This window comes from Rosa chinensis, chromosome 3, assembly GCF_002994745.2.
Source record: "Rosa chinensis cultivar Old Blush chromosome 3, RchiOBHm-V2, whole genome shotgun sequence".
Taxonomy (NCBI): domain Eukaryota; kingdom Viridiplantae; phylum Streptophyta; class Magnoliopsida; order Rosales; family Rosaceae; genus Rosa; species Rosa chinensis.
Window position 1 is genome coordinate 47217029 of NC_037090.1, and position 15040 is coordinate 47232068.

The window sequence follows — 15040 nt, forward strand, 5'->3', positions numbered from 1 at the left end:
GTCTTGCTTGGATTGCTTCGATTTTAATCTAGGTCTTGTGAAGTGGTTTGTGTCATCTATCACTTTTCAGAGTCAAGTAAAGTATTGTGATGTTTGAGTAAATGAGCAGGGTGTGGGTTTGGTGTGCTTGTGGTGGCCTAATGATTATCGGTTGTTTTGAGCTGTGTGACCTCTATACTTATTTGTTTTGTTTTCTCTTTTATCGTTTTGGGAATTTGGGAGGCTGCTGTTGTTTAGTTGATCTTTTTCTTATTATAGGTTGTTCTAGCCTTTACAATGACAGAATGATAATAGACCTTTTGTTTATGTATTTTGATTTCTACCTTGTGTTTTAGAGATGGTTAGACTTTCAATTTGTTTAAATGTCAGTTCTCCAATTGTGAGTGACTTCTTTACTTTACGATTTTACTTGATTTCTATATTGCTCTTTTAGTCTCTGCTTTGAGTTGAAATCATGGTCTTGAGAAACGATAATCTGTCAAGTATTGGTTCTCTCAGTAGTTCATTTGTGATGATTGATCATATGAACAGTGATGTGGTCTCTTAGTATTTCATTTGTGACGATCGACTATATGAACGGTGATGTGGTTTCTTTGCTTGTGGAGGTTTGATTTTTAATCGGATAGTTTTTTTTTTGGTCGTAGAATCGGATAGTTTTAAAAATCTATTTTTCTAGTTCGTATTTCTTTATTTGGTTGCCTATTTGTTTACATGAGAAACTTGTTTTCCTCTTTGGTATCATGGTTTTTCTTTCAGTTAAATCTCTAAAGTTTGGTTGGGGTTGGTAAACTGTGAGGTTTGGGAGGCAAGTGTGTTTGAAGGAGGATTTTTAGGGGGGGGTGGTTTAGCGCAGGGTAAAGTTTCTGAAATTTGCAGGTCTCTAGAAGTATAGAGCTTTATGGATTGTTCTTAGTTGTTCCTGTTTTGCTTCTGCGTAGGATTGATGCAAAGGACTTCTCTGCTTTGATGTTTTCCTTTCATTATATCAATTTCCCCACTGATATTACTTTGGAAATTGAGAGTCTGGTATTGATTCAGGTTCTATCATGACAATACCTAAAGGCAGGGTCTAGCCATCTCCAGTTCCCGACAGGTGGAGGCTCATTGAAATTCCTGTAACTGGGGTTGCCCTGGGTAGTTACTTGTCACTAATGACTCTCATATTCTTCTGGGTGTCCTCTGAAACTGACTTCTTTCCTGTAAGTGGCAGTGTTCTCCCTTCTGTTATCATATTATGAAGAACTTATAAAATCTTAAGTTTCCATTGTTGCTGACATAATGTAGGATGCCATTTCAGATTTTAGTCATTCTAACACATAACCATGGTCGTTTTTTCTCTTCCTTTTAAGTTAGCAAAACTTTTAGTTCAGATCATCCTTTACTGTAATAATAAAGGAAACAATGAATAGCAATTTGTTAGTCAATCTCTTGATTTATGATAAAGACTTCTCTTCTTGCATAATGCATTCTCTGTAGTAAGTTTCAATCAACATAACTATAAGATGGCAGTTGTGCCTGATTATACTGCATAGGAAGAGAGAGTTGTCTTCTTGTGATATCCGTAATTTTTTTTAATGAGTGCTTGTTACCTAAACTAGTAACTTGGTATCGTCCCACTGTTGTGCTTATTGTTTTCTTTTTCTTCTTTATTGTATTATCTTTGTTCTATTGTGGTTGCTATTGTGTGGACTGAAACAAGGCTTTTTTTTTTTTTTCTTTTTCTTTAAAGTTTGCTCTTATAATTGCTTGACGTGGCTAGAGTTTAGAAAGACACCAAACTAGCACCTTTTGGCTATTCAAACGTTGTTCTTATCTGAACTTGTAAAGGGAGGGTGCTGGAGCTTTTAGGAGTGGGTAGAGAACTTGCTTTGGACAGGAAATTAGGTCGGAGAAGAGAATAAACGATAAGAATTGAGTTTGGTTTGGGTATTGACGAAACTATGGGGAGATCAATATTTTTGGTTTCTCAACGGATTTTGAAGGTTAATTTCCTTCTTTCTTCATTTTGTTTTTACTCTTGAAAGAGGAGCTGGAACCTTGTTATTTGTAGTGTGATTTTGTTGGTTTTCTTTTGTTGTTCAACATCAATTTTTCATGCACACAAGGTATTTGACAAAATGATTCTAAATTGCTTTATTCTGGTTACCATGTAGTCTTGGAGTATTTTTATTCATTACTTTTGGTTGTTTATCTTACTAAGTCATGAATAACTATTCAATTAAAGAGTTCTAAGGTTGGGTACTTTTGTGTGTTTTGAAGGACCTATTTTGTGGTTAGAGGACCTATTTTGTACCAGGTGAAAGTCTTACCAAAAGAAGCTACCAACTATATGTTGATTTTGTTAAACAGAGAGTGTAATCATATTCTGAAACTTCTGAATGTGTGTTGGATTATATATATGTGTGGGTATTTAAACTTGTATATTGTATATATGCAGAGATTGCAAGCATGCTGATAGCACTGTAGGAAAAATTTAGAAAGTAAAGTTCCAGATATTGCAAAATCTGGATTTACATCGGCATGGTTGCCGCCATCAACTCATTCCTTTGCCCCGGAAGGTTGGTGCATGAAATTCATCAAGTTGATTTTTATTCTTTCTACATATAGATGACCGGATCATTGTGTCCACTTTGCTTTCCTCATATTGTAGGTTACCTCCTTCAGAACATATATTCCCTCAATTCTGAATATGGATCTAAGCGCCAATTAGGAGGTTTACTAAAAAAAATTGGGCTACCTCCCTCAAAACATATATTCCATCGAATTGGGTTTATTTATTTACAGCTTACTCTGTTTTGTGTTTCCGAATATTCAATTAGTTATGCAGCTAAATATGTGAAGGAGTATATTGAAGGAGCAAAACCAATTTTTTCCGCTGGGGAGTATTGGGATTCTTGCAACTACAATGGTCATGGTTTGGACTACAACCAAGGTATAATATATTGATGTTTATTGAGCACCAATTCAACAAATCAGATCAACGAACCACAATCACTTCAGTTATTCTATATGAATAAAGTTATATAGGCATGATGAAGCTCTAGTCTGAATAACTAAAATACCTCAAGGTTGATAGTGTTAGTTAATATAGAAAGGCTAGCTTGAATTTAGTAGTAATGACGTTACTTGGGCTCTCTCTCTCTCTCTCTCACACACACACACACACAACTGCATTTGACTTCACAACCAAGGGAGTTCTTCAGGTATCATCCATTTTCAATCGGACTGAGATGTTCAACTCCCAGCTGACTGCTACACCCACATATGCACACATAAAATCTTTCTCTTGAGTAGACAGTTGCATTTGTTCTTGTTTTGACCATTGGATATGAGTCCTGGCCATTATAATCATTAGTATCCAGCAATTTATGCCAAGTTTCCAAACATTTTTGTTATGAACCTGTTTATTTCTATATAAGAAACTAAAATAGGCAACTCTTACATCAAAAATATATTCTCGTCTAAGCACATGAGTGCCCCAAGTATGCTTGGTCATGTTATATTAGTTCATTTCTACACGACTGGCATCTTAATTGAGATTTCCTATTAACATGTTATGTTTGTTTCTCCCCTATTTTGATGATAATCATGCATGCTTCTGTGTAGGAAGCTGTCAAGGGACAATTATGGAGCTTACGTGATCCCCAGGGGAAGCCACCAGGTGTAATGCACTAGTACAACTAGCTAGTTCCTATATTTAACTTGTGTCTAGTAGAAATTCTTCCTTCATTAAGTATTTGGACTTGTCTGCAGATTCAGATTAGTAGATATGGGCCATTTTGAACTAATGCTCATGATTAGGTTTGTGTACATGAGACAATGGTGGATTGGTGAAAATTGCAATGAATGATTTTGGATGTGTATTTTATGGTTTTATGAATGGACAATTTTAATGTTTAGATGAATGCATACCAATTGTAACAGGGGACTACTAATATGTGTTATCTCAAATTGCAAGCTACAACAAAGCACACCAAAATGTGTGGTTGTAGCTGAACAAAAACAACACAAAAAACAATTAGAAGTCTATTGTCTTTTTGACATTGGGACGACATAAAATTGTAGTCTAAATGGCAAAACAACAACGTAAGTTAGACGAAAGTGTTGGCTAAAGCATATAATAACAACAAATAAGTGTGGTTGGAATTACTCACAGACAATATAAAAGACCTAATAAAAGACCTTTCACACAACACTTAAATGTCATACAAACCTACCCTTGAACGACACTTAATTGTCCTCTGATGCTCTTTACGACCACATATAATTGTCGTTTAAAGTAAATTAGCACAACCTTTAATTGTTGTTGTATGAGAGAAGACACTACATACGAGTCTTCATATTTCTTATTTAAGGGCATTTGGACCACACAAATAAGTCTTGCAAATATGCTTTACACAATAGTATTTAAAAAATACTGTGGTTGTTTTGTTTATCAAACAATACAAAACTGTTGTTTGAATGCTTTTAAAGATACAGATCACAATGTTCCCAAAATGCAAAACTCATCAGACAACACAAGACTTTTATTTTTTTTATGTCGTCTGATGCCCCAAAGAGACGACACTGTACTAGACGACACATTTTTGTTTGTTCAGACGACAGAACAATTCTGTTGTCTGAAGGCCTTTTTGGCATAGTGAGATGAGATAAACAATAGCTAGGAACAACCATACACCACTAGACCATGTTTCACCTAAGATTTGTTAACCTATATGCTTCTTTTCAATTGAATGTCTTTACTCAAGCTAAGCCAATGATGTTGTTAGTGCAATGTTTAATTGATTGACATTTCCTAAGCACAACAACCAAGAGTCTTGTTTTCATGTAATAACTTTCTACTCTTGGATCCTTAGAAGAATGGAATGCTTCAAGCTTCATGCACAACTCTCATCAATTAGGTATGTCTTGCATACATGTGCATGCTTGTAAAGTGGTTAGGACTGAACTTGCCTTTAAATCCTATTATAGGATGCGATCCTCTTTTCAATCCTATTGTACTGATCTGCGAATTTTCAGATGGTTTTATCCAAAGTATTCAAACTTTCTTAAATTGGTTTATGGGCTTTTCTAAATGATAATTCTATTTTAGTCCATGCTTTTTAAAAGACGTCATGAAGCCCATGTACATTAGAAACCCTAGCTCGTACTATCCTATATATATGTTTCTCTTAAGGTTGTTCAAGGTGTGGAATATATCAGAATATTTGGTCGTTGCCTTCTTGAGAGTTTTCTGCCTTTATCTTCAGAAAGCATTGAGCTAAAGTTTCATGTGAGAATCCTTCATAAGCTGTTCCTTGTTTAGCTTTTGAAGGATTATCAAATCCCAAGCTTTTTCTGTCAAAAAGTTTTCTGGTTTTATGCTTCATGTGTGTTGGTAGTTCATGCATGATTTGTGCCTTGAGGTGATTGACAACCGAGGTGAGAGTTGTGCCATCTCAAGATTGACAAAGGAGAACAAGTTCGCTGATCTGAAAGTAGCAAAGACGAGAAGACACCGCTGCTGCCCACTAGATTGGTTCTAGTAGATGAGTTGTGTAAGATCTTTATGTACTTTTCTATTCATATAGTGGATTGTTCACCGGCATAGTGCCCGCAGTTATTTACCTCTTTGGAGGGTTTTACTGCGTCAACAGATCTTGTGTTATGTGTGTTGATTTTACTTTGGATGGTTTGGCGAATTGAATAAATCATAACATCATCAAAGATCTGCAGTTTCAATTAGGATTCAAGTTATATTGCAATCCTGTATTAGGATGCGAACAGGCCTACACTCCTAAGACTAATTTCTAAAGTTGTTGACATACTGATCAGTTTCGTTAGTTGTGAGAAATACATATACATTATGTAATTTCAGATGTGTTGAACTTAACCTATTAACCTTTCATACTTGATATGTTAAGTGCATGATGTGTCCATCCTAACCTAGCTTCTAACATGGAACCTAGAGTGATGTTCTCGCACAGCTCTCAAGTCAAAAGTCATTAAGAACAAAAAGGTTGTGAATAAAGCTAGGCAATTTTGGTACTGATGTTGTCCTAATCTACCTAGATGCTAATTCATATGAATGGGGGCTCCAATCACTCATGTGCTTGACATGCTTGACATGATGATCTAAACACGAAATCATAGCAATAAAATCCTAGCATGCTTACTACATTTGCAACCATAATAAACGAAACCAGAATTTATCAATGAATTAACAAACATTCAATATCCAAGAAACTGTCAAATTAACGCCAAAATCTTAGTTTACACATGTCTAGGGCTTAGGCAGCCCCTGACTATCAAAAACTATTAGCAATACATAAAAGAAATAAAATAAAACATGAAAAGAGAGGGAGGAGAGAATGGCGGCAATGGACTGATGTTGTGCGTCCAAAGATGTCTATAATGATGCCCTAGACTCCTTTTTATATAGTTATTGCGTCTTCTTCTCCTCCAAGAACTAAGGAATTTGATCTCTAATTAAAGAAGGATTTTTAATTCTTCTTCCCTTATAGCTCTAGGAGACAATCTTTCCTACTTTGGACTCAGATTCACATGCAGCCTGACCTCCTTGTACTAAATCGGTTATAACTTCTTCTAGAAAAATGATATTCAGGAACTGTAAGAAGCTTTGGAAACTACACATCCGAGGTTTTCCATCACTATAAAGATCATTATCTGGACCATCCTGAGCTGCTCTCAGTACTCTGTCGAAGTTGACTGATCTGCACAGGCAGATTTGCTGATTTTGTCTTTCAATCCCTCTTTTGCTTCTTTTCCTCTTCTTTGCTCTAAAATACCTACAAAACATATAAACAAAGTAAATAACTAGAAAATATCAAGAACTAACAATGAAAATATAAAGGAATTTGATATAAATAATGTACAATTACGCTCCTATCAAAGGCATGCCCCAAGGACAGCTTTCCGTTACCACGCATCGACCAATTGGTTGACGCAACAGCAGGTCATGAACTACTTAGCATGATGGATGTCTTATCTAGCTACAATCAAATAAAGATGCACCCTGGAGACCAGGAATGCAAAACGTTCACCACCAACAAGGGCTTATACTGTTATAATGTCATGTCATTCGGCCTCAAGAATGCCAGAGCCACATACCAACAGTTAATGAAAGCAATGTTTGCGGAGCACTTGGGTAAGATCATTGGGGTATATGTCGACGATATGCTCGTCAAAAGTGTAAAAGCTGGTAGTCATGTAGCTAACCTCCGTATCATATTTGCCATACTGCTAGCATATGGCACGCGTCTAAACTCGGAGAAGTGTTTCTTTGGGGTCACCGCTAGCAAGTTCCTTGGGTACATCGTCAGTGAACGAGGAATTAACCCCAACAAGATACAAGCAGTCATAAACATGAAATCTCCAAAGAAGAAAGTTGACGTACAAAGCTTGCAAGGAAAGTTAACGGCACTTTCTCGATTCATCTCCAGACTCAGACAAATGCCTACCACTCTTCAAGGCAATGAAGCGGTCACAAGGTCTCAAGGAATACTTGGCCTATGTCCTGCTACTCTCAACCCCGATACAAGGTGAGATACTTTACATCTACTTAGCAGTGTCCAAATCAGCTATCAGCTGCACCATTGTACGTAGAGAAGTAAAGGAAGAACTGCCGGTATTCTATGTAGGTAGAGGCATGAATGGAGCGGAAACCAGATACCCGTCACTTGAGCAGCTAGCTAGCACTGACACTTATAGTGGCCGCTAGAAGGCTGCGGCAATACTTTCAAGCACATACAATCCATGTCCTCACAAACCAACCGCTAAAACAAGTGTTGCAGAGTCCTGAACACTCAGGACGCCTTAGCAAGTGGGCGATAGAACTCAATGAGTTCTACATCGACTACAAGCCAAGAACCACCATCATAGGTCAGGCTGTTGCGGACTTCATAGCAGAGCTATATAACCGAGCAACAGCCAGAACAAGCAAGTGATACGATATCGGAAGTCAATACTCAACAGCCTGAGGCCACCCAAACTGAGACACCGTCAAAATGGAATCTCTTTGTAGATGGGTCGCCTCTGCCAAAGCATGCGGTGCCGACATCATCCTTACAGAACCAGGGAGACTTAACGTGGAGTACGCCCTTAAGTTTAACTTCAAAGCCTTCAACAACATGGCGGAGTACGAGGCACTCATCGCAGGATTACTGTTAGCCATTGATTGTGGAGCAGAAAGTGTCGACATCTTTAGCGATTCACAACTAGTGGTTAACCAAGTCAACAACACCTTTCAAGTCAAGGACAAACAATTGGCAGCATATCTAGGGTACGCCAAGACCCTAATCGGCAAATTCAGTTTCTTCAACATCACGCAAGTACCTCAAGAGAAGAATGCCAAGGCAGACTCCCTGGCACGTCTAGCAATAGCCCAACCACATTAGAGCCCAACCGACACTCGAGTGGAGACTCTCAACAAACCTAGCATCACAAAAACTCTGGCGGAGATCTACACAATTGATGTAAGCCTAAGTTGGATGGACAAGATACTGAAGTACAAACGTGACGGCACATTGCCATCCGACAAGGTCGAAGCAAGAAGACTAGTGTGAAGGGCAACACATTACAACATTCAAAATGGCAAGCTCTACTGCCAAGGATTCACACAACCTAACTTAAAATGTCTGACTACAGAAGAGGGAAGACAAGTTTTAGCAAAAATACAAGCTGGAGAATGCGGCAACCAGTTAGGCGCCAGATCACTCGCCAACCGCACCATGCGCCAGGGATACTTTTGGCCTTCATTGGGGGATGGCGCTAAAGAAATATCACGGTCATGCCATAAATGCCAACAACATGCAGACCTCCCACATGCACTAGCAGAACCATTATCCATCTTTATCTGACCGTGGATCCACTCCACATGGGGACTGGACATTGTCGAAAAATTGCCAACTGCCAAAGGTCAGTTCAAGTACATAATCATGGCCAACGATTACGACAGCAAGTGGATTAAGGCTGAACCATTAATGGTCATCACAACTGTTAAAGTGCAGCATTTCCTCTAGAAAAACATCTACTGCCGTTGTGGAATTCCCGACACAATCATTACCAATAATGGAACACAGTTCAACAATGAGGACTCATCAGTTTCACCGCCAACCTAGGCACCAAGATGCGTTTCACCTCTGTGGCACATCCCCAAACCAATAGCCAGGTTGAGGCCGCCAACAAAATCATCAAGAAGCTGCTAAAAAAGAAGTTAGAGGACAAGAAAGGTCTATGGGCTGAAAAGCTCCCGGAAGTTCTATGGGCCATCAAGAGAACGCCAACATCCGCCAGCGGTGAGACCCTCTTCTGCATGATGTTCGGTACAGATGCAGTCCTCCCCATCAAAGTAACCCAACCTACGGCCAGGGTTGAATGTTATGACACCACGACAAAGTTTGAAGGAGTCAACCTCGACAAGGACCTACTTGAATAAAAACGAGACAAAGCATACTTGCACAACTTGCAAAACAAGCAGCGGGTGTCACATTTTTACAACACTCGTGTTAAGGCCAGGAACCTCCAACTTGGAGATTGGGTAATGAAGGAAGTCATTCCACCACCTAACCTGGGAAGGGCCTTACCAAAGAAGTGGTGAGCCCCGACACATTCTACTTAAAGAACAAGGAAGACGTCACATCCACCCATCCTTGGAACATTGAACATCTCCGCTAATACTACAGGTAGTGCGGCAATATGCCCACGAGCATCTTCACTTAACTAATTTTTCCAAAGTTTAGCTAAGAAAAGCTACCCTATGGGTACACATATTTTGTAAGCACTGGTTCTACCCAGTCATCAATGAAACGAGGAATTATTCAAACCATTCTCCCACACATGCACAAAAAAATAAAAATAAAAACTCAAGTATGCCCACGTCAACACCTTTCGCCCATCAAACAGGCAAGGACAATAGGTGCAATTAGCGGACCAATCTTAATTCCTTTCATGTTCCATTGACATATAAAAAACACGCATTCCGCCACAATACAAAAAAAAAAAAAAAACACTTAGTAGATAAACATTCATCATAAGTAGGAAAATAAAAAGAAGCATCACATTCAAAAGGAAAGTTGGGACTCCCCAACCAAAATTACCATATTTTTCAACGGAGAGCGTCTACACCACCACAAAAAAAAAAAAAAAAAAAAAAAAAAAAAAAAAAACAACTAAACTACCGATAACTCTACTCTTGGGCAGACTCTTCAACATGCAGGGAGGAACCTGATGTACGGCCACCACGGTGACGCTTCTGAATAGGTTGACAAATAGTTCCCTTCCTCTTCTTAGTTTTACTTGTCGGCGTCGGAGTCTCAGGTTTGCCGTCTAACCTAACGTCGTCCTCCCTAGAAGAACCACTTCCTTCACCTTCATCAGAGGACCCGACTTCTGAAGATTCATCATCCCAGACTCCTCAACATCTTCGCCTGCCAAGGGACTTGGCGGAGCTCGATCGGTGACAATCTTGTCAAAATTCAAATACCCTTTCTCTTTAAGCTCAGTAAAGTTGGCCGCGGCACCTTGCCTACCGGCATTTGTCAGAAGCTCTGTGAACTCCGCAGACTTTTTAAAGGCCTCAATGCTTTAAGGAGAACCCTTGTTTTCTCATCCTTCGCTATCTTCGCAACCTCCTCCAGTCTAGCAGACTAGAAGTCCGCCAACTCTTTCTCCTTGGCGGTAAGTGCCTCTTCCAATTGGGAGATGGTATCCTCCCTATCCGCTTTCTTCACTTTTAGGGTTGCCAACTCGAAGTTCAAGTTGGAGATGGTAGTCGTGTCTACTATAGTTTTGTCAACGGCATGCTTGAACTTTTCCTTCATGTCAAGGAGGGCACCACTGAGCTTGGCAATGTTCCCCTCAGTTCTTTTATTCTTCTCCCTCTCGACCGCCAAGTCATGCTGCGCTTGCAGAAGCTCTTGCTTCAACTTAAGCTCCTCGGACGAACCCTGATAGAGGTAAAGCTCGTGGGCACCCTTCAAAATGTAGTCCAAGGATGTTTCCAGCTTCGACGCCGCCACAAGCTGAGAAACTCTCCCCTCGCCAGCTAAACCAAGTCGCTCGCACACCTTATATAGAAAACCCTGTTGGCCGGCTAGCACACCCTGCCCCAACCCAAGAACAGGATTGTCGGAAACAAACCCACCTCCCCCAAAACCTTAACTACCGCCAACCGCCACATTCTTTTCAGCAACCTTGACCTTTTTCGCATGGTCAAGGGGAACGGTCGAGGCTCCAATTTTCCTCTTCTGTAGAACAGATGATCGCCCTTTAGACTGACCAACGGTGCTACCGCTAAAATCCAAACCCTTGACAACGCTCTCACCAGCGTCTTTCCCGTCATGTTTGGTCCCTCCCTTCTTCACTGTAACTTTCTTTTTCTTCTCTTTCTCAACATCCTTCTTTGCCTCCTTGTTACCACCTTTGTCCGCCACGTCCTATTCTCCAATGGCAGTTGTAGTCTTCTCCTAAGGCTTGCCTATAAGAACTTCCAGAACCAACCCAGTTTCCTCATTTTCTTGCTCAGCCTCTCCGCCACATCTTTCTCTTTGCCACCAATTCTCTTCTTCTTCAACTTTGCGTGGTTAGAATGCAGAGGAACTTCCAAAATCTTCGCCTTTGTCCCGTGGTTACCTCCCTTGTCTTAGGGTCGACGGTCTTCTTGCGCACCTTGACAGACTTGTCAAGCATGAAGTTAACATAGTCTTTAATCCCGCCATAATCTTCTTCAGAACTTCATCGATCCTCTTGTTCGTTCGAATTGCCGCTATAACAAGCAAAGAAAAAAATCACAATTCAAGCAACAACAACAACGCAATAAAGTACAAAGGTCCAATGGCAAGCGTCGCTTACCAAGCTCACAAGTAATAGCCAGGCGAATTAGTAGTGACCAATGTGACAGAACACAGAGATCAAAATAGTTCTTGTTCGTCTAGAAGTAGTGCGCACGACACACCCGCTGTTGTTCAATGTCCATCAACTTCGGTCTCCAGCCCTCTGCGAGCACACAGGAAACCAATCAGATAAAAAGGAAAACACAGTAGTCAGAAGTGACGGCAGATCCAACAACAAACACAAAAGAAACACTCAATGCAAAGTCATATCCCAAACGATCAAAACAATAGCCTTTTATCGCTTGAAACTTCGACGGAACCCTGAATCGCGGAGCCTTTTGGCCTCGTGTTGTACTCCCAACCTTCCATGGAGACATACAAGGAGGCCCGCCATGTTGTAGAAGAATCAGGAATGTGTTCCAGAAGTTTGGGAGCCCCAGGCGAACGAGTTAGCCTCACGCTGCCTCCGCAGTTCTTTCTCTCGTTATATGTCAACTTGTAAAAGAACAAAACCTCTACCATTGTAGGAAACTCGCACCCCAACTATTCCCATAAGGCGGTCAAAGCCAACAACATCTTCCACATATTTACGGGAAACCTAACCAACCGCAACATTCAGCTCGTGCAGTAGGTATTGCAGACTCGGAAGTAACAGCAATTTCACACAGTGGTGGAAGATGGCTTCGTGAATGGTGACATAACCCTCCGCTAAGTCGGTAGCCTTCTCATCCTTTTGTAATGGCCGCAACTTCCTACGGTGCAGGGTAGCCAAAATCGCTCTCTCAATTTATTTATTTTCCGCCACGACGTGGTAGAGGAAGGTTCTTCCACCTCAATACTATCGCTAAGGGTCCAAGAAAAATTAGTAGGCCGATAACTTTGCCCCTGCTCCTCAACTTCAACCCCCTTGTCACTTTGACCCGAAGCATCGACACTACCCTCGCTACTATTGGACATCGCCGCCTCTTTACTTTGGGGGACAATCTCATGCTCTTCACTCTGCCGCGACCCCATTCGTGGAGGAGAAATGGTTTACAATGGAATTATGTCTAGCGGTTCCTCGAAGCTACCTCCTGCAGAAGTAGGATGACGCAATGTGTCAATAAAGACTCTCTCCAACGAGTTAAGTGACGACACATCAGACGCAGATTCTTCGCTACTTGAAATATTGATAATGTCCGGCATGCTCCACAAACGCTCTAACCTAGAAGTTAGCAGCCAAGTTAGATCTAAACCTACCCTATGCTACTAGTCACAAGAACTCACTCAAGAACACAGTCGTTCAAAACCTAGAAAAAAACCCAACAAAACCCCGGAAAACCCAAAATTCCCAGACCCTCAAACACAACACACATCAAACCACAAGCATATCTGTACGACCCCTATGAAGCACATGCACTCGCAAAAAGGAAATTCAACCAAGAACACAAAATCTCAGAAAAAGAAGGCATACCTCAATGTTGTCAAAGCTAAGATTGCAGAACAACAAAACAGTGCAAGCGAAAGACGATTTCTGCTTCTTCCACTCGATTTCTGCGTTTCCACTCGATCTCTGTTACTCGAAGTCACTCACTGGTTCTCTCCCACTGATCTCTCTCAGCGAAGAAGACGAAGAAGAATTTTGCAGAATAGGGCAAAGTGTGGAAAACTCGGCCTCATTTCCCCCTTAAATACAAATTCTCTTGACAAATCTCCACCGTCGACGAAAAGTAACCGCCCTACAAGATTGCGCCACGTACCCCCACTAACAAAGACGTCGCCTCGGTAAAAGCCATGAAGTCATAAATGCAGCATTTACGGCGAAATGACAAAGGCTGCGAGGCAATGAACTCATGCATGCCATCCCAGTCAAAAATCCCCATGTGTCACCTACCTTGTCAGAAGATCACTCTAGATCTTAACGCAAACTCAAAATTCAAAACAAAAAAAAAAAACCACCGCCAATAAAGGCTACTGACTGCTAGCGAGCATCATGTTCCGACAACAACACTGTTTCTCCACTAAGGTTACCCAATGAAAGTCCACCTTAAAGAAGCTAATATTCCAGAAAACTAGGCTCACCGCCAAAATCCTTATTTCACCGCAAACATCCTGTTTTCACTAACAACCTTTAAACTGCCAACACAACTGTTTGTCGACAACGGACCTCCTCGCAGTAAACCAGTTTCATTCCCAGTTCACACCCTGTTAACCGCTAACAAACTTAGTTTCCTGACATCATCACTCTATTCGCCAAAAGGCAGCATAGTCGTAACAACTAACATAGTCCAAACATAACGGGGAGGTACCCAGCAGTGGATGGCCCCACTTATTATCAGTATACCGACCTCTACGAGGCCGTGTAGTGAAGTTTTTCTCCTCCGAGAAAGAGTAAGGGACGCATTAACATAGCCCATGGCAGCCACTGATCAGGCTATTAAACTCCCGACACTAAGGCACCGGAAGAGTGGGATCGCTACCCGCCGCCTTATTCTATCAAGCAGCTCCCCTCACCAAACAATCATCCGACCAAACGGAGGTCTTTCTTAGCCAAGGAGTGGGGGACTCCCTAGAGGGCCCGACAGGGACCCACCCGAAAGGGCAGAAGCGCTCGCTCAGATAAAGTCCATGGTTGACGACGCACTCGCACTGATTACGCCCGACATGTAACCTAAGGCTCCGCCTTAGCAGTAATAACTCTCCAACCAAGAAATTTCTCCTTGACTGTGGACTTGGGGGACTTGTACATACATGGTATCTGCCGACCATAATCAGCACTCATACCAAACCACCTCACTTTGTCGGATGAGCCTTGACAGTGTGACCTTCGGGAACACAGCAAGCTAACCTTTACCGACAAACCAGTTCTAGGCTTAAACATGCCTCGACGCGCCGACACGCGCCACTAGAAGTCATCCATGTGGAAAGGACCAAAAGTCATCAGACTGAAGCATATTAGTCCCACATCGAAAACAAGACTGAGGTAACTCACTATTCCACCTATAAAAGGTCCACTTCTCTCTCTTCATTCATTACGCATTTAATAGCTACTAACCGCTACTTTGTCGACATAAATACATTGTCTAACTTTAGCATCGGAGGAGCAAAGACCGCCAACCGCGGTCTCCCCTCTTGACGCGTTGTATTTCTCTTGACAGATAGCGGGATTTTGCAAACTCACAACATATCGGAAGATTGGACCCTTGTCCACGTTATCGGAAGCTGACACC

At 41.2% G+C, this 15040-nt stretch overlaps 1 protein-coding gene and 1 long non-coding RNA gene across 3 annotated transcripts; both read left to right on the top strand.

The window, feature by feature from the left end:
* Positions 1–1774: 1774 nt before the first annotated feature.
* Positions 1775–3905, top strand: LOC112193741. Of its 2 annotated transcripts, XR_002933997.2 has the most exons (5): positions 1775–1982; positions 2260–2296; positions 2438–2558; positions 2651–2932; positions 3607–3905. It is a non-coding gene; the product is annotated as an uncharacterized LOC112193741 (long non-coding RNA). The 2 variants fall into 2 exon arrangements; XR_002933995.2 differs by lacking the exon at positions 2260–2296 and having other exon boundaries at positions 1776–1982.
* A 5222-nt stretch (positions 3906–9127) lies between these two features.
* Positions 9128–9436, top strand: LOC112194657. The gene has a single exon (XM_024334873.1). It carries the CDS (start codon positions 9128–9130, stop codon positions 9434–9436), a length of 309 nt encoding a protein of 102 aa, XP_024190641.1.
* Positions 9437–15040: the final 5604 nt, after the last annotated feature.

Bases quoted from the DNA above. Each gene is read 5' to 3' on its own strand.
- LOC112194657 (XM_024334873.1), top strand. From the start codon at position 9,128: ATGCGTTTCACCTCTGTGGCACATCCCCAAACCAATAGCCAGGTTGAG.